Source organism: Taudactylus pleione, unplaced genomic scaffold (assembly GCF_031769625.1).
Source record: "Taudactylus pleione unplaced genomic scaffold, aTauple2 ptg000314l, whole genome shotgun sequence".
NCBI classification, from domain to species: domain Eukaryota; kingdom Metazoa; phylum Chordata; class Amphibia; order Anura; family Myobatrachidae; genus Taudactylus; species Taudactylus pleione.
This window is the reverse complement of record NW_028284715.1, coordinates 10,979,573-10,999,756: the sequence shown is the minus strand read 5'-3', so window position 1 is coordinate 10,999,756 and position 20,184 is coordinate 10,979,573. Positions and strand designations below refer to the sequence as shown.

The window sequence follows — 20,184 nt, the reverse complement described above, 5'->3', positions numbered from 1 at the left end:
TCCTGATGAGTAGAGGAGTCAGTCCATTGGGAGAGGCCAAGAGAGGAGGTTAAAGAGAAGTTTGGAGGCATGAGGAGATTGTGGACTGTCAATAGGGATACAGGTTGAGTCTCCCATATCCAAAAAAAGGAAATTTTTTGGGATGACAGATAATGAAACCTTTGATTTTTGATGGTTCAATGTACACAAACTTTGTTTAAAAGGCACAAAACTATTAGAAATATTGCATAAAATTACCTTTAGGCTCTGTGTATATGAAACATAAATGAATTTCATTTCTTTACACAAACTTTGTTTGAGCCACAAATATATTGAAAATATTGTATAAGATTACCTGCATGCTGTGTGTATAAGGTGTAATGCTTTCTGTGTTTAGATTAGGGTCCCATTTCCAAGATTTCATTATGATATGCAAATATTCCAAAGTATGGAATATTCCGATAGCCAAAATAACCCTGGTCCCAAGCATTTTGGATATGAGAGACTAAACCTGTATTGAAATCACCCATGATAATGGTGGAGATGTCTGAGGATAGGAAGTGATCAAGGCAGAAAAGTGTTCAAGAAATTGTTGTGGTGGCCTAGGTGGGCGATAGATCGCAGCAATGCACTATGCATGGTTATACTACTGTAGCTACAACAAACTATTCCTAAAGACCTAGTACACAGTGTATACTAAAGCCGCACAACCACTAGGCGACTAGGGAAAGACAGTACGATTACAACATCGTAATGTCGTTCCCCATCCCCTGCAGTGCACCCGCCATCATCCCCGAACATGGACAATCTGTCGCTATCAGCAGATTGACCGGCATGTTCGGGCGATGATTGATGTCGGAAACGACGAGCGTGAATCGCTGGTAATTTCCGACATAGTGCACGATTAATGAGAGATTGCACGATTACGATGTCGTAATCGTGCAATCACACATTAATATCGCCTAGTGGATGTGCGCCTTTAGATGCAAAATTTAGTAAATACTGCCGCAAAATGGAGTACAAAGGCAAAAGACAGGTCCGATATGAGTGACCTGCTCCACGCATCGTTATGCTTCATCTTCGCCCTTATACAAATTCCTTTGTGAAAAAAAGTAATCCTAAGTAGCTAGTACACACTATGGGCTCGATTCAATTCAACGCGAATTGAATAGCACCGGGAAAGAGCTTCCGGAGTTATTTCAGTGCGCTGTTTTGTCGGAGAATGCCGGTTCCTGCACCTTAAACAACAGCACGTTTCGTGTTTTTTTGTTTTTTTCTCGGGGCACATCAGGTCCTGAAAAAACAGCCCTGATGAGTGCCAGTGGTGGGCGAACTTCAGGGCTAATTGGATAGCCCCTGGGGATCCATTAGCTCCTGAACAATATTCGGGGCTAATTGGATACCGCCCTATATGTGCATGAAGATGCAAAAAGAGGAAAAAAGTATGCAGCACAGGAATTGCTACACTTGGGTCGCTCCAGGCATTTTGCACCACATGGCACAAATAGCATAGGTGTATGAGGACACATCTGTAAGCTAAGCCATAAGAGGGGGTGTGCCTCAGGCGGACAATTACAACAAGACATAACCAGCATCACCCTGCCAGACTTCACTCTGGAGCAACTCTTCATTTATCGGACATGACAGCTAAGGAGGAGGGACTGCTGGAGTACAGAATCAAAAAGGAAGGAGAGCACGAAACTACAATGACAAAAATCCCTGCAGAAATGTGGGGAGAACTCAAACAGAACAAAAATTCTCCTGACCACCATCCTGTGGGAATAGGAGTCACTTACCTGCGTCTAAGCCTCCAATACGTGGTCCTTTGCCTGCTTTATTACTCTGCACCAACATGCCAAAAGGCATGGGGGTCTGACGTCACTACCAGTCACGGCAATGACCAGCCCCATCTCCACCCTTATAGGGAGCAGTGGGTGGCAGTAGGCGAAATCAAAATTTCCACTCCTGGCTACATTTAGGAAATGCAGTTGTGTGAATGGGACACATCATTGCTGCGCCAAGAGGAAGTAAAGAGCAGAATAAAATAAAATACATTATAAACCATGCCAAGTGCAGAAGCAACCAACTCATGTGACCACTTAATATGGAGTTCCCTGTAGGGGATATAAAAGGAGGGGAGTCTCCAAAATACAGTAGCTTTTTAATTAAGTGGCAAAACAGCCTCATCGGCAACATAGTTGAGAAGGGATAGTTTAAAGTAGACAATTTGTTTAATGTGGTCCACTGTTAAGGGCTCCCCCAATTTTGTTTCACACAATTTCTTACAGTAGAATTTAAACTTACAAGGTTAAAATCCAAAACTCTATTTTCAGTATTGGGTACGGTTCTCAGTTAAAGGCTTGAGGCACTAAACCAAACAAATACCCAAACTCAAATGCCTCAATGAATCCATAGTTCTGACCCCATTTCAGCCTTTCATTACCATGCATAGGTAAAGACAACGATCAATAGGAACAGAAGTAACAGGCTAACCTTAACATATTCTTGCTGTTTACTGGCGGACGGGTGGGTGGTCACAGAGTCTTTTGGTGTCAAAGAACCACAGGAAGAGGTTGGTGTATGAAATACAAATCTGGCTTGCGCTTGAACAGATTTCAAAGCAGATCTGTTTAAGAGATGTAATCTGGTCGTAGCATCTTCTGAAGAGGACACGCGCCCTCGCTAGAAAGGACAATTGTTTGATATTAGAATGAGAAGATTATCATTTCATAAGAAAAGAAAAGAAACAGTGGTGGGTAATGTTTCCAGAAAACATCACATGTGTAAAGTATCACTTGTTCTTGCCAACAACATAGATCAAACACCACACACTTATCCCATAAAAATCTATTTAATGTACTTAAAATAAAAATACATATTCAACGTATTACCTCAGCTTCAACTTTCTGCCTTTTCAAGAACGATTTTCTTCTCTGATATGCATTCTTGTCTTGAAGAACCATTTCACGCCACTCCTTGCTTACTTTCCAAATGCTAAGAAGAAAAATACCATATTTGCTTCAATGGTAAATCCTATAAGAAAGTCCAAGCTTCTATACACAAGGTACAGTTTTAGATAAAATACAAGTTGACCCTGTCCTGCATATTTTGAATTCCATTAAAAGAAAAATATCTGCTTTTGGAAAAGTTAGAACTTACCACCATTGTGGCTCAAAAATGGTTCATTATAAAATGGAACATCTTGCATCCATTACTAACACCCCAGTCAAATTTTCTTCAATTTGGTCCCCATGGCTAGTTTACTCCACCTCTAATCATACGTCTCTAGATTACTTACATGGGGTCTAATGGTCACACAATGCGGTTGATCTCCCTACTTTCGCTCTCTAATGTTTATGTAAGGTCAGCAGGAGCTAGAAGGGGGAGGCCATTGGGGGCCTCTGCCTACTCAATCCATTTTTGCTTAATACAGGCATCATGACAACCACTAACAGGCTGTCAGTGCACAAGCCAAGCCAGGATCATGCCAGATGTATGGGAAGTCCAGACCCTAGGTAGCAATCGTCTGGGATGAGATTTAAGAAAAGTATATTCCACCCAATTACATGTCTTCAGTTTTGCGTTGGGTTATACTTAAATATGCCAACATATCTACATGCATGCGTGCCTCAATTAAAGCATTGGTGCCCCACTCCACGATTTACAACTTACTAGAATTCACTTTTTAAATTCTCTTACTATACTCACCAATATTTATAATAGCAATAAACAGCAAGAACATTTACCAAATTTCACAGGACAATACAGAACACTCCTCAACTCAAGTTCATCATTTCTTCTCAAGATCATACTGGCACCACGGATATCAGCTTGATGTATAGGGCTAAGTAACTTGGTTCTGGGTTACTGCACAAAAATTCTGTATTAAAATTCCAGTGTGCATTCACTACAGGCAAAGTGCACTTAGAAGATTAGTCCCTATGACAAAATCTCATTGAAGTTCAGTGCTCTCCCCAGAAATTTTTTCCAGCCGGGCCCGGGTGGCATCAAGAAGTAGCCGGATGGGGGCCTTTGCAATAAAAAAATGTTTTAAATCCTGACCTTATGATTTAAACTTGAAATAACTTTTTATATATTCATTTTCCTCTTCTTATTAGGAGCCCAGTCGTCTGATTATGAAAAAGCTGCAAAGTTTCTAGGATCTGGTCCTTTTTATACAGCTCCCAGATACTGTCCCCACTTTGCAGGCTCCCAAAGTACTGGGTGGTAGGCGGTTTCTTGCCGGGTGGTGCACCCGCCATAAACAGCCTGGGGAAAACACTGAAGTTCTGTTTATAGCGCATGTACTACAATGTAAATGAGTAATGTGTCACAGGGGAGAGGCTACGTTCCAAGAAACGTTTTACACAAGAAGGTTGGGTGTGCAGGGTCAGAGCCAGAGAAAGGGATTTAATGCAAGTACAACAATCCCATTTTCTTTGACATCCTACTGGGAGATACCAATCTAGGGATTCCCTAAAGCTGCCTACACATGTGGGTAAGCTCAGTAGTTGCAGTACAACACATTCCGTCCAAAACTAGCGTCTTTTGCAAAAACATTGAACACCTAAAACTTTGTGAACATATGAATGTTCATGTGACTGCCAAACACAGCTGTTCAGCTTAAGCTCCATGTTATGCTGCTGAGAAGTTGGTCACAGATGGTATAATGTACCTTTAAACTATGAGGAACAGGTTTCCTCACCCCAAAGGTAAAAGGTAAGCTTGTCGAATCACTGAAAGAATTCAACTTGCAATAGCTTGCTTCAATACAGTCCAACCTCTCATTGCCATCATATGAGAACCAAGAGATGAATTTTCCTAAACACAAAGTCTTATTAACATAAAACAGAATCCATATATCATCAAAAGAGTGAAGGGACTTTAAAAAGGACCATGTCTCAATTCCACTATCCAACAGATTCAGAAATAATTCAGCCTCCTGGATAACTACCCATGGAGTGAACACTGCTGACAACGCATGATCCGGTTAGTTTCTGCCAGTACAATGGAGTTCTTTGTTCTGATGGTTGATTAATGCCACTGCTGTGGCATCGTCTGACTGATACTTTATGGGTTTCCGCAAAATAAGTTATGCTCTTATTAGAGTATTTAGCACTGCTCTTAGTTCTAGCACATTTATTGTGAGCCTAGCTTCTGCTGGAGACCAAACATCCTGAAATTACTATTAAAGCGGGACAACGCACAGTCACGAAAGCTGGCATCCAGTCATGATTGGACAATGCTCGATGGCAAAGGGATGGTCCTTGTTGAGACTATATACTCTAAGCCACCAAAAGGAGCAAATGGCACATCCTTCTAGGCAATTTAATTGGCAGGTCCAGTGATTGTGAGATTAGTTCCATTTCAATAAAAAGGTATGGATTTGGAATATTCTTGAATAAAACCGTACAGCCTCATAGGCGAAACCTCAAAATAAAAATAATGTCTAAATGAGCCAAGATCCATTTGAGAGCTAATAGACCTTATTAGTATGCTATTAAGTGTCGAACAGCAGACCAAGAAAGAAAAGTCTCTGGGTAACAACTAGATTGGATGCTCCCTACTTCTGTGGGAAGTCTGCATGGCTATCATACAGAATAAGGAAAATGTAAAGTGCTCAACTCCTGCCTAGACCCTCTATACCACATAGTCAGTGTTCTACATAGGATGTAAGATATATTTTTTTTCCTGAGGTCCTGCAGTGAGATAGAAGAATTAGGGGGAGATTTAATAAAGCTTGGAGAGAGAGAAAATTGGAGATGAATAGCACCAACCAATCAGCTCCTAACTGTCATTTTTCAAACACAGCCTGTAAAGTGACAGTTAGGAGCTGATTGGTTGGTGCTACTTATCTCCAATTTTATCTCTATACAAGCTTTATTAAATCTCCCCTTTAGTGATATTTATAGCATTTGTGGAATGCTCTAATGGACCAGCTGAACAGAAAGTATGAATGCAAAAGTAGTAATGCTAAGATTTATATTGTTTAGGGTTAGTCAGTCATATTGCTATTGAAAATGGGATTTTGGTTCTTACCTGATCAATCCTCTCTGAATTCCATGGGGGACACTGGAGAAACACTAAACTATAGGTGGTGCAGGGCACTATAGTTAAAAGCTTCACAGCACAAGCTCCTATGCCCCTATACTCCACCCCACCCCACCCCCCCTGAACAGCCAGTTATCACTAACAAAGCCCAAAAGGAGATGGTGGTGGAGAAAAGGAGGATTTCGGGTCAAAGATCATAAATGGTGACTTGTGAGACAAGGCACTCAAGTCAAGAGACCCTCCGGGCAGAAGAAATGGCTAGGAGGAACACTTTCCATTTAAGCCATGGGAGGGCCACCAAGTTGAAAGTTTCTAAAGGAAAAGTGCCCATAGGAACAGAACCCAAGGGGCAACATGGGAAATAAAGGGAGGTTGAATGTGAAGCACCCCCTGGAGAAAAGTCTGCATCGCAGGAATAAGCGAGATCTTTCGCTGACAGTAGACTGAAAGGGCAGAGATTAATCCAACTTCCTCACAGAACAGCAGGCAAAGTAGACTCGGCACAGTGATAAGCCTTAGCAGGAACTTGTTTCCTGGTACAAAGCATGGTGAGAACAAGGTATCAACGGCAACAGATAGAACCCAGGCCTTCAGGAGGTCAGTCTTAACAGCCACCCTGTCAGACAGGTAAGGGAGATCCAGGTACAGGAAAGAACAGCGAGTGAGAAGGTCCGGCCTGAGAAGAAAAGGGGGAGCCATGGACATCCATATGAGATCCACATACCAGGCCCTGCATGGCCAAGCTAGAGAAACCAGGATGGTTGACTCGCCCTCTAGCTTCAGTTTGCGGAGGCAGAATTGACTATGGTGGAAAGAAGTATATTAGAGGAAACATCCATGTAACAGTGCGTCCACCAGCAGGGCATCCGCATCTCGAGTCCTGAAGCAGTACTAGGCCAGCTTGCGATTGTGTTGGGAGGCCATCATGTCTATGGAAGGACGACCCAGCATTCCACCAACCGTTGGAACACTGCGGGATGGAGGAACCAATCCCCCGTGTGAATGTCTTGGCGACTGAGGTAGTCTGCCTCCCAGTTGCAGTCTCCCGGGATTTAAGCCAACAATGCTGGGAGGAACAGTTCTGCCCAACTGAGTGTCCACCTGACTTCTTGCATGGCCCCCAGGCTTCTTGTACCACCCTACCTGCAATGTAGAAGAGGCTTCACCTGGCAGAGGGCTCTGGAGATTGCCACGAGTTACGTTGATGGAAAGATGCGACCCCTGTGCCATCCAACAACCTTGGAATGTGAGATTGAGAGCAAAGGCCCCCAACCCTCCCAGATTTGCATCTGTTTAAAGCAGCTCCTGGATCAGGAAGGGACTCCCCTTGTCTAAGTGGGAGGACTGATACCACCATAGCAGGGAGTGACACATCCTGTGACAATGAGATGTGCTGGGATAGGATCTGAAAGTGAAACCAGTTCCATTTGGAGAGTAGCTTTGCCTGTCAAAGGTGGAGACTAATTTGCCCAGAAGTGGACAGACACCAGACACATTCTTAGGAAAGGCATTATCATTGCCTGCAGGATACAATCTCGTCTCTGGTAAGGAAAACTTGCCAGGTGCGGGTGTCCAACAGGGCTCCCATGTGAAGTCCATTGGGACTTACGCCAATTTATGAGCCAGCAGTGTGACTGAAGGGCCTGGACAGTCAAGATGAGATGTTCCTGGAAGGAGACAGGTGACTGAGCTGCAATAAGGAGATCGTCCAGGTAAGGCATAATCTTGACTCCCTTAAGTCACAGGCCGGCTGCCATCAAGGACATTACCTTCGTGAACACCCAAGGCACAGTTGACAATCTAAAGGGCAAGGGCCAAAACTTGTAATGATCGAGAGAATTGCAAAGACTGACTCCTGCAAAGCCCCAGGCTTGACTTGGTTGAGAGGAAGACCTGTCGTGAAGAACTGGCTTGGAGGGACTTCCTGATAGTAAGAAAAATCACCATGAGTCATGATGCTTTGCACCCAAGTTTTGGACGTTGGCAGTAGCCATGCAAGAAGACTGCCTACTACCATAGGACCCCAAGGTGGGAGTCCATCCCGTCATGTGGGCTATGCTGCAGATTTGGGAGCTAGCCTATGGCCTTCCCAAGTTAGCCTGCTGTTGGACTTACCTCCTCTGGAAGACTAACCCTGGCTCCAAGAGTAGTGGTGAAATCTCAGTTTGCCCTGGAGACTAAAGGATGAATTCCTGGCCTTAGGAGCCGAGGAAGGCTGATTAGAGGCAACCACAGCCACAATTGTATCCACTTCAGGTCCAAAAAGTACTGCACCATTAAAAGGGAAGTGTCTCCAGGGCCTTCTTGGTTTCCATGTCAACCTGCCAAGAATGAAGCTAGAGAGCATGTCTGGCAGCCAAAATGCTTGCGTCAATTGCAGCCTTCCCTAAATAAGAGGCTGCTTACCTGTTATTGTCAACCACAGACAACAATTCCAAGAGATGTACCACAGTCCTAAGTCCCTCTTCTAAGGCCTTAGAAACCCAAACAAATGCTAAAGCTGGACATAGCGCTGCACCTGCTATAGAGAAACTGGCCTTTAGGAAAACTTCTATTTTTCAGTCCATGGCATTCTTAAGAGAGGTCACATTAGGAAGAGGGAACATGATGGCCCTAGCTACAGGTGTCCACATACATCTATCCTCTGTGAGCTACAAGTAGCGTTACACAATGCGTGAACGCTGTGCGACTTAATGACGAGCGTCTTTTCGTGAAATTTTTTCCTTAAAATGGGTCTTATTTGCAAAGCGATGCAAATAGGACGAACAAGCAGCTTCTGATTAAAATGATATACGGCATGCCTATATTCTGTGTGCGACTGCAGTTATATCTGCATACAAAATGCTACATTACAGTGTCAGTGGCTGTGACACTAACGTAGCATTTCGCATGCAGATAGCCAGTCATACACAAATTAGAGGCATGCCGCATATCATTTTAATCAGCATAAGCCGCTTGAGCTTCCTATAAGCAACACTTTGCGAATAAGAAATTTTAAAGACAAAAGTTGCCTGAAAAGATGCTCTGTGCTAGAGTCGCACAGCGCTCACGCGTTGTGTAACGAGACTTGTAGCACACAGAGTAATAGTTGCACAATAGGCCAACTACTTCACCAGCTCCAGTATGGCCTGGGACAGGCTGGAAGCCCATACTGGCTCCGGCAGGGGCCCTGCTAACCGCAGTACTGCCCCAGCTGCTATCTACCTTTGTCCCCTCCCTACTCCAAGTACTGCTGCCCCTAAACCCCACCATGCCCCCTAAGTACTGCGCCAGCTGCCATCTACCATTGCCCCCTCCCTACCCCCAACACTGCCTGCCCCTAGCCCATTCTTTGCCCCTCAGCACTGCCGCAACAACTGTCTACACTTACCCCTACCTGCCCCCAGCCCTTACTACCCTCTAGCTGCAGCTCTTCCCCAACTTCTCCCTGCCTTTAACCCCAGCTTTACCCCAACCCCCTCTACCCAAACTGCTACATACCCCCCAGCACTGTCCCAACTGCTGCCTGCCCTCAACCCCCATAATATGTGACAAGACCCAGAAAAAGTGCTGTAGGACCCCAAATCTCTAAAGTGAGGGGTCCCTGGGACCCACAATTTTTTTTGCTCAGCGCGATACCTGAAATCCCGCACCTGCTGGGTTTTTACTGCAGGTGCGGGATTTTTGCTATTCAATTAGATGCAGGGTTTTTAATTTTTTGTGCGTCGGGAGGATTTTTTGTTTTGCGCACCTCCAGAGCACGACCAATTTTTCCTAAAATCCATATTTTAGGGAAAAATAGTCTGGAAATGCTCTGGGACCCCAGCGGCACCCCTTCTAATGACTAATCAGTCAATAAATACTCACCTTCCAAAGCGGTGTCTTCTCCCTCCAGCGTCAGGACCAGGTCTCCTGCAGCAGCGGTGTGTGGAGCAATGTGTGAGTAAGTGTGTGTGTCCCCTCCCCCCCCCGGAGGCAGCTGCAGGGAGAACTACATCACCCAGCAGCCCCCTTCCCCAGTGCAAAGATGGAGAGGAAATGAACGGGAGCCGTGGAGACCAACAGACCGTAGGTGAAGTAAAGAAAACATTGCTTCCAATTGTATATGCCCCAATGTGTACCTTTTATTATTAGTAATATCACTATTGCTTGCCTGCTGAATTGGTATATTATGTTCAGTAACATCACTGTCTCCTCCTCCTGAGCCCTGCGTGAGAATGTGCTATAGAAGTGACTGACTGCTTCTGCAGGGGCGAGGGCTTCGCTCTGATTGGGTCTTTGAGACAGTGAGAGCTAATTAGAGCTAGCAATGTGCCCTGCTGCCTAGCAGCAGCCTAGAGAGGGGAGGGAGTCAGGGACTGAGCAGGGTCATGCCTGAGGCAGAGAGTGGGAGACCGCATCCAACAAACCCATGAAGATGCCCTGTTGCAGACACAGCAACAAGGAAGGAGCCAGGGGAGGCATAGCTAAAATAAAAAAAATAAAAAAAATCAACCATTGCAACACCATCGAATAATTACCATTCAATGGTGGCAAATATTGGAATGCCACCATCGTATGGAAAAAACACTATTACTATCATTTATTTATATGGCGCAACAAGTGTTCCACAGCGCCTTACAAAGTACATAAACAAACAGCTTGACCAGTGATTTACAGTACAATACAGGACGGGGACAAGAATATACATTGCTATATTAGCGACCATAACACCCAGATAAGCAACAGAACAAAGCAACCAAGTGTTAGTGCCCTTGTGGGGATTAAGAAGTAGATGAAAGTAAAGTAAGGAGAAGCACATGCTCGGGGAGGTGTGACACAGATGGGGTAGACAGGGAGGATGGAGCATGTAGCAGCAAGTTAAAGTGAGAGCTGGAAGGCTTTGATGAAGTAGTGAGTCTTGAGAGCCCGTTTGAAGGAAACACTACCAGTATGGCAAAAACAGTACCAACGAGACAAAATCAACGAGCTAGTAACCATCGGTTTCCAATGTCCATCCCTACTGCGGCGCAGGAGCTCCAGCCGTCAGAGTAGGTCTTGGCGAACGGGACAGCCAGCGTGAGCGCTGCATCCCACCAGCCAGCTGATAGAAAATAAAAACACCCATTTCAATAAAATGATTAAATTAAAAAAAATAAAAAAAAACCACAGCCGAGGAAAAACAAAACTGCTGTTCAGGGAAGGGGGTAGGGTACAGGGGTGGATGAGCTTGTACTGTCAAACTTTTAATTATTTAGTGCCCAGACTCCTCCAGAACCACCTACACCCAGTGTCCCCCCATGGACGAAAGAGAAAATGGATTTCCACCAGAGATAGGACTTTTCCTTATACATCAAGGGTAAGCCTAGTTAACAAACATTACAGCACCACATATATTTGATTTGTTTAGTCCCTGGAAAGCATGACAGATGCAGGGAGACAACACCCTTGCAATATGTCCAGGCATTCACAAGTGAGGTCAGTCTGGCAGTGCATCAAAGTGAAGAAGCTTCACTCCGATTCATTGCCAGAATGACACGAGAGAAACTAAGCAACAGCAGATAAGGACTGTGTAGGAGTGTGTTCCTCCAGGACAGGGAGGAGGATAGGTGTTTATGTGCTGAAACAGAGAATGTGCTACAAGTGGTGAGGTTGAAGGGGGAGGGGATGGAGGGTAAATGCATTGATGAATTAGTGGATGCGAAGGGGCAAATGTATTACTGCAAAGGAGAAGGGGGTGGTGGACTGTTATTAGAGATGAACTTAAAAAATAATTCTCTCTAAATATGCTAGTAACACAAATGCTAGTGGGTGGCCTTACTTCAGTTGCTTTACCAGGATCTCTTGGCAATCCCTATGCAGACAGGAGGGTGGGAGGAAAAACGTGACTTTGCACATGAAACAACTGGCAACCTGGTCACCACACTTTACTCTGGTCTCACCTGCAGATACTTTCCACATTCAATACTTTAAAAATAAGAGCTAGTATATGCTTAAGATTTCGGTATTTCAACTCTGATAAAATATCTATTTTTTCCAAGCCCATTTTCCGGCCAATAAGTCTTGTAAGTCCATCTTCTGATAATTCTGAATAATCCAAACTGCCCAAGAGCTCCTGCATTGTGGCCTGCTGAGCACGTTTCCGAGTGCTTCTCACTAGTATCTCATGCACAACACGCAGGGCAGGTGTACCGGTCAAATCATCAATCTTTAAAAGAGAATTTGTACCAGAGTCCTCACAGCTTAATTCATTTTCTTCATCTACAGAGTTTCTTGCTACTTTAGATTTGTAGGTCAAAGTCAAAAGCTGCTTTTCAGAACATTCTTCCTCGACTTCTGACTGTGAACCCCGTTCCCGCAAAGTGGAAAGTCTCCTACACCGTTCTAATTTTCGCAGACGATTTTTATGAGTGGATTTAGGGGTCTCCTTCTGCTTTTGAATAAGCTCCTGGAAAGAGCCTTCATGATCAGTTAGAGAGTCTTGGGACTTATCCAAGCTTAGCGAGTGAAAAGCACTGTCCTCTGTTATTGAACTGTCAAAGTCATTTGCTGGATGACCAGTGGGGGTGCATAAATGAAAGCGAAAGCTTGCAGCAAGATCACTTACAGGTGTTCTAAACTCTTCTTTGCCACAGGTAATTATGTTACAGGTTGGAGTGGAGGGTACCTCTGAAATGTTCTCTTCATTAACACTTAGAATGCTGTCATCTGTCGAATCTGCAGAGTACTGAACTGGTGATAGGTTTTCTACTTCTGGGAATGGAACAGTGTCACATTTACTCTCATCTAAAGTAGAACTTCTTTGTTGAGCAAAAGACAATCTCCATTTTACACATGACATGCCAGAGTCCAGTTCTGTTTTTAAAGTGCTTGTTGCTATTGGTTTGTACGAGAGGTCTCTGGGGGAGTCTACAAAACTATTGGAAAGATTGCACTCAAAACTTTGAACACGTTGAAGAGTTTTCTTCCTGCCATAGGTTTCTGCTGAACATTCTGATGCATCAAAGTCTAAATTCCCACCAGACGTAGCTTTGGAAAGTAGTAATCTACGTCGCAGGGAAGAGTCCTTTTTAATAACTCGTGGAGTTTCATAAATTTCGGTAACCATATGCTTAGCGTTTGAGCCAGTTTCAGACTCCCAAAATATTTTGCTTCTTATGGGGGAACATACCAGGGTAGGATCTACATTCTCAGAGTTTTCAAATTCTTGTCTTGGAGTTTTGCTTTCTAAAGAGTCACTGCTGTTTTCACCTGGACTAAAGGCTTTAAGGGATTCATTGTATCCACTGTCCTGGGATAAAAATATTAGAGAGTCTCTATAGCCAACAGGGTTTTTTACATCCGCCATGTATACAGTTTTGTCTGCAGTAGTTCTGTCTAGGGTGGATGTTTTGTATGCCATCTCAGACTTCTTTCTTCTATAAGCCTGAAAAATTAATGATGGCAGATGTTAAGAATCTTAATGCAAAAGGAAATAAACAATTTATTTATTTTTAAAAAAGGATTTATTTTGGGTTTTAAGCATTAGTTATACATTCTGTAACATTGATAGAAATGAATACAACATTATTATTATTAGAGAAAATAGAAACTTTTCACATAAATCAATAGATGTAAAACATAATAATCACAAAAATTTTAATAACATAGGTAATGTAATTATACAAAGATAGTAGAAAAAGAAAGGGAAAGTAGAAGAAAGAAGGGATCATCAGTTAACCTGTTTCCCCCCCCCACAGCACAATGCATCATCCAAGCTGAACAGCAGGGTCAGATTGATATATTCTAGTTTCATACCATAAGGTTGTTCGAAAACAACTATGGATTTGTTTCATTGAAGTGTTCAGAGTATCAATAAAAGATTCCCATATTTCAAGTTATTTTTCTACACATTGTTCTTTATGTAACGATGTTTCCACCCAATCCATTTTAAAAAGGTATAGAAAAGCTTATCTTTAAACGTTTGTACAGAGGGAGGGGAAGGATGTATCAACTGCTGCAGTATGCATTTTCTCGCTACGACTGAGTGCATCAAAGCCACCTTCGACATCCTGGCAAAATTTTTTAATCAGTTGTTAAAATTCCAAAAATAACCCATTCCGGGGTTAATGGCAAATAATTTACTAACTCCGAAATCGACAGTCGCTTTACTTGACACCAAAATGTCTTGATGGAAGCACAGTCCCATAGACAATGGTAAAGTGAAGCACCAGGACCGGTACACTTCAGGCAGACTGACGAAGAAGTGAGCCCAATTGAATGACAACGAGAAGATGACATATAACCCCTATAAAACAACTTGAAAAACATTTCCTGGTATGTGGTGGTTGCAAGAACTCTATTAGAATATAGAAGTGCCTTTAGAATTGATGATTCACTGAGATCTGGAAAGTGTTTCTGCCAACGGGTTATAGCAGTTTCGTAATGACCACTGTAATAAGGTTTTTTTTTACAATATTTTATAAAAGAAAGAAATAGCTACTTTAGAATTATCTGAGGATTGGAGGGCCATATCCAACCGATTCATCCAGTCCATGGGAGAAATATAGGAAATTACTTTGGAAACATGGCTTTTCTGCAAGCAGAGCACTATGTTATGAACTTGCAAAAAAAAGGAAATGGAGTATGAGCCTGAGAAAAAGAAAGTACTCGGTGTGTCTAAATTTGTAAGTTGTCGAATTGTGGTTAGACCGTTCGAGGTCCGAAAAGTAAAAGGAGAGGAGGCTGATCCATTTTGAAAATCTGTATTCCCTAGCAGTGGAAGGAACAAGGAATGAGAAGTATTACGTTTCCACTTATTGCGAATAGTATGCCAAACTGACCATATCGACATTAAAAGGGGGTTATATGATATTTCTGTAGAAATTTCACATTTACTTAGATGTAAAAAACAAAATCGGATCCATATTTTTCAGAAAAGATTACTCTATTGAGTAATTTGTATTTAAACTTAAGTGTGAAATCCAATCTTTTATGTGCCTACAAACTGCTGCATTATTATGTATTTCCATATTTGAAAAATTAATCCCCCCTTACAATTTACCACATTGTAGCAGCTGGAGACTAAGGCAAGGGGCCAAATGTAATAGGGTGAGAGTTTAGAAAATGTGAGAGTTTAGCAGTAAACTCTCACATTGGTTGAGTTTTATCTTCAAAATGGGAAAACATCTGAATGAGATTTTAAATCGCGAGAGTTTTTTAAGTCTAAAAAAACATGCAAGTTCGCTCTGTTACTTTGTTTTTGGACTCTATTACATTGGCAAAGTTTAAAAAGTGTCAGAAACTCTCACCCTATTACATTTGGCCCAAGGTCTCTTTTTTCCAAAGAAATTGCCTAAACGCTGCACCTATCAGTTTGTCTGTTTTGGTAAAAACTAGTGGTAAAACTTGTATAGGATATAGCAGTTTCAGAAAGAATCATTTTTATAAGATTTGCTCTACCCAGATAGGATAGCTAAACAGAAAAGTGTGTCTTGGATAGCGCTAATTGCATGTAATGCCTTAAATTAGGAAGGGAAATATGCATAAAATACCCATCCAATAAAATTATATCATTTATTCAGACAAAAATAGATTAAAAACAAGAACATTCATAACATAGATATAAAGAAGGAATCGGGATCCAAGATGTTAAAATCTCACCAAGTGGAGATGTTGCGGTGGGTTAATGCTAAAAATTAGCAAAGGGTCCCGGGCCAAAGTTAGCTCGGTACCACCGCAGAAAACGTTATAGTAGTCCAAATGGCAACAGGATCCCAAAAGACGTTCCTCCTGATTCACAAACTTGCACCTCCTGCGGCAGGAGGTGCAAGTTTGTGAATCAGGAGGAACGTCTTTTGGGATCCTGTTGCCATTTGGACTACTATAACGTTTTCTGCGGTGGTACCGAGCTAACTTTGGCCCGGGACCCTTTGCTAATTTTTAGCATTAACCCACCGCAACATCTCCACTTGGTGAGATTTTAACATCTTGGATCCCGATTCCTTCTTTATATCTATGTTATGAATGTTCTTGTTTTTAATCTATTTTTGTCTGAATAAATGATATAATTTTATTGGATGGGTATTTTATGCATATTTCCCTTCCTAATTTAAGGCATTACATGCAATTAGCGCTATCCAAGACACACTTTTCTGTTTTGTTGTACCCTTTTGAAGTTGGTATTACTTCATCTTCTGTGTGGTTGGGAGCTGCAGAATTGTATCTCTTGCGCAATCTGAGGGTTACTCACCTTTGAAACTTTCAGATAGGATAGCTGCAGATATTGCTGATCCTCTAACTCAGTGGTTCTCAAACTCTGTCCTCAGGACCCAACACAGTTCACGTTTTGCAGGTCACCTAACTGATGCACAGGTGTATTCATTATTCACTAACATATTGTGAAAGACCCACAGGTAGAACTAATTATCTCAATTGTGATTCTATTGGGGCTCTATTTGTTAACATTATTTTTACTAAAATAAAGTGAAAAAGGGTGTTTTCACACCCTTTTCACATTATTTTAGTTTCATCTAAAGTTACTACAGGGCAATTGGAGTAGAATTCGTAAAGTTCTACTCCAACCCCTAAGTATCACTTATTATTAGTAAGCAGATCGCATTTCCATAATTGTAATGGGAAATGTGATCTGGCCAAAGTTACTAAAAATAAATTGTGAAAAAATACTGGGGAAAGCCCTGTGATAATAACAGCACCTGGAGGTGGTGTTATCCAGGGTCTCCCCCGGTTACCGGACTCCTGCTGCGCTCTGGCGGGAAGAGCAGAGGCGGCCCCAGTAATCAGCTGTGTGGTCTAAACAGACCACACGCCGATTCACTGTAAAAAAAAAAGTAAAAAAGCCAAAAACAAAACTTACCTGAGTCCAGGGACCGGTGACCGGGGCTCCGGTGATGTCCTCTCTCCGGTCAGCTGGTCTCCCATGCTGCACTGCGGCCCGGTCGTCAACTGACAGGGTCCAAGTGCAGTATGGGATGTCACCTGACTGGAGGACATCACCGGAGCCCGGATCATGCAGGCAAGTGTAATTAAAAGGAGAGGGGGGGGGGGGTCGCGGGGGTCCACGATTGCGGGTGGACGGGTTTAGCACCAGGGGGGTAGCAGCGGCGGCCGGCGCATGCGCGGGGCACTTGTCACAGTATTTATTTGCGAAAATACAGTGACTGGTGTGCTGAGGGGGATTCGCAGGGACAGAGGGCTTGATTCAGAGACGGACGCTATTTGCGGAGGGTCGTTCCAAAAAAGGGGCCGGCTATTTAAATTGAGCGCTCGCTCTTTGCGGTTTGTTGACGCCTCTATGTCTGAGCGAACGAACTAAAAATGTGCTTGCTATTTTGTAAAGACGCCCCTTTGCCGTTCGCAACAAACGTCATCTCCGGTATTTATTAGATTAATCGGGTACATCGAAAGGCATCTGAACTGCTCGCAGTACTTGTGGTAGGTTTTTCTTACCGCTATCACTGCGAGCAGTTCAGGCTAAAAGACAACCAAGTGACGTGGTCGATGACGCTTCTTTACTAATTATGCACTCCCATTAAATGCCCTTTTGACAGTTTGGCACGCCTGCGTCCGGATCTCCACTCCCCCGTTTTCAAACACCTTCCCCTATTACCACCCAGAAACGGTACATTCTGTCAATCAAATTAGCAGCCCCTCGCTGTTTTGCAAGAGCACGATTTCCGACCGCAATGACTTGTTTGCGCATGCGCATTACAACCCATACGCATGCGCAGTTGTGCGAACATCGCTCAGAGCGAACGAGCGGCCACTTACGAGCGGCTCTGAATCAGGCCCAGAGCTTTATCGCAAGCTCTGTCCCTGCAAGGGATTTGTAGTAAATCCCTGTGATATTGCCGGAATTCGCAATGCGAATTCAGTCGGTAATATAGCACTACAATCTGCATTACCAATGCGGATTGTAGTAAATAGAGCCCTCTATGAGAAAACATGGAAAACATGCACTGTTTGGGGACCTGAGGACAGAGTTTGAGAAACTGCGCTCTAATTCATAGCCGTATCTATGACATGTTTAACATTAAAAGAGTACAGGTTATAAATTTCTGGGAAGCCGAATCTCCAAATACGGGATATCTGTGTCTGCCCATTTCATTTGCCTAAATCCAAACTATTTTTAGTAATAGAATTATTTAGGGCCATAACAGTGGATTTAGAATAGTTTAATGGTAAAACCTGAAATCATACCAAAATCGTCAAGAAGGGGAGCTAGACTATCGTGTGGATTTGAAATGAAAAGAAGCAGGTCGTCAGCAAAAGCGGAGACCTTAACTTCTGTGGAACCTAGGAAAATACCCTTAAGGATGGGCCAAGACTGTAAAATCCACAATAAGGGATCTAAAGCTAGGTTTAACAATAAAGGGGACAGTGAGTATCCTTGACGTGTTCCTCTAGACATTTTGATAGAATCACCCAATAGACCATTAATTAAAAGTTTCGTATGAGGAGAGTTATAGAAATATCTCAGATTGATAAAGGAGGAACCAAACGTTCTAATTTGTAATATTGCATATAAGTGAGGCCATAGGACTTTATCAAACGCCTTTACGGCATCCAGGATTAGCAGTATATTAAATGATTAGCGTTGAGTGGAAGAAAAGTATAAAGCTGCCACTGCCAGGCGGACATTTTGAACTATGGCCCTGATTCAGAGCTGGACGCTCTGACCAGAGCGCTCGCTCTGAATCAGGGCCCTCCTCCATTAATATGGAGCGTCCTCCTGGACGCTCGTATAGCTGTGGGTCACCACCCACAGCATATACGAGCGTGCAAAAAGATGGTCGCGATGGTCTTGACCATCGCGACCATCGGAATTGCGAGTGAAACCCTGTGGTCGGGTTTCTCAACCACAAGGCCAGGAGTGATTTTGGCTCTATCAGAGCCAAAATCACTCCCACTGACATCACTAGTGATGTCAGTGGGGCCGGCTTCAGACGGTAGGCGTTCCCTTGGGAACGCCTCCGTCTGGCAGGCACGCCCCCGGCACGCCCACCAAAGGGGGCGTGCTGTCAATCAACATCGACAGCACGCCCCCTTTGGTGCGAGACCCGGAGCGATGGAAAGTCCTTCGATCGCCGGGTCTCGCGCATGCGCACGACGGAGCTCCCTCCATCGTGCGCATGCGCAGTGGGGACAATCGATTCACTTGCGAGCTTACTGCCGCTCGCGAGTGGGTCTGAATGACCCCCTATGTGTCTACCATGGGTAAATCCAGATTGAGGTGGAGACAAAAGAAGGAAGCATAGACTGTAAAACTAGTTGCAAACATTTTTGATAGGATCTTGTAGTCTTGATTTAAGAGGGCGATAGGTCTATAAGATAGATTCTGGACCCTTGTGAGGTTTTACAATAGAATTGTGTAAGCATCATTAAACGTAGGATATTGTAGGATCCCTTTTTGAATCTGTTGGAAAACATGGGTGAGAGAAGGAATCAATTTTTCCTTTAATATTTTAAAGTAACTCCCATTAAACCCATCAAGACCTGGTGATTTATTAACGGTTGCTGCTATTTCCAAGTTGGAGAAAGGACCTCTGTGACGTAGACACCACGTGACCGCTGCAAGAGGCTGGACCGCTCCTGCATTACCATCCACTAGGGCATAGAGGGGGAATAAATATCTGTGGCGAGCGCAGCGAGCCACCGTGCCTGAAGCGTGGCGAGCGTAGCGAGCCCGCGAGGGGACACTTTTGGTCCCCCGTTAGCATCCCCGCCCCTCCCCCTTTCAGGCCGAGTCACGTGGGTGTGACGTCACAGGGCCATCAGCCCTGTATTGTCTAGACCTAACCATTTATTAACCCGCAAACTGTTAATGGCAAATTTAACAGCCTCCTCCTCCTCCTCTATCCCACTATTAAGAAATTCTCTCTGTTCAGCAGATAACTCAGGCAAATTGGCTTCTCTAAGCAGTGAATTAGACAATACAGAGTCTATAGGGATAGTCAGAGTAAAGGGAAGTAAAACATGAATTAAAAATACGAGCTGTGTGTCAGCGGGTTTAGTTACAGTCCTGTTAGTATCTGGATCCAATAATTTTGTAATACATTTTTTTTTCTGTTGCTGTTTTGCCATATAAGCCAAGATCTTACCAGACTTGCCACCATAATGGTAATAGGTGTTTTTGGTATAATTTAGTGGAATTTGAGCTTCCTTTAAAACAAAAGGTTTCTAAAATCTGCTTATGAT

The 20,184-nt window shown here is 43.4% G+C and overlaps 1 protein-coding gene across 3 annotated transcripts in view; it reads right to left on the bottom strand.

The window, feature by feature from the left end:
• The window catches only part of FBXO43 (F-box protein 43), a 49,125-nt gene that overhangs the window by 10,411 nt on the left and 18,530 nt on the right, over positions 1-20,184 (bottom strand). For all 3 annotated transcript variants that reach the window (XM_088442606.1, XM_088442607.1, XM_088442605.1), the window contains exons 2-4: positions 11,931-13,414; positions 2,871-2,973; positions 2,473-2,661 (exon numbers count right to left, since the gene is read on the bottom strand). In XM_088442606.1, the coding sequence (XP_088298732.1) occupies positions 2,473-2,661; positions 2,871-2,973; positions 11,931-13,414 (1,776 nt within the window). The remainder of the gene's footprint in view (positions 1-2,472; positions 2,662-2,870; positions 2,974-11,930; positions 13,415-20,184) is intronic.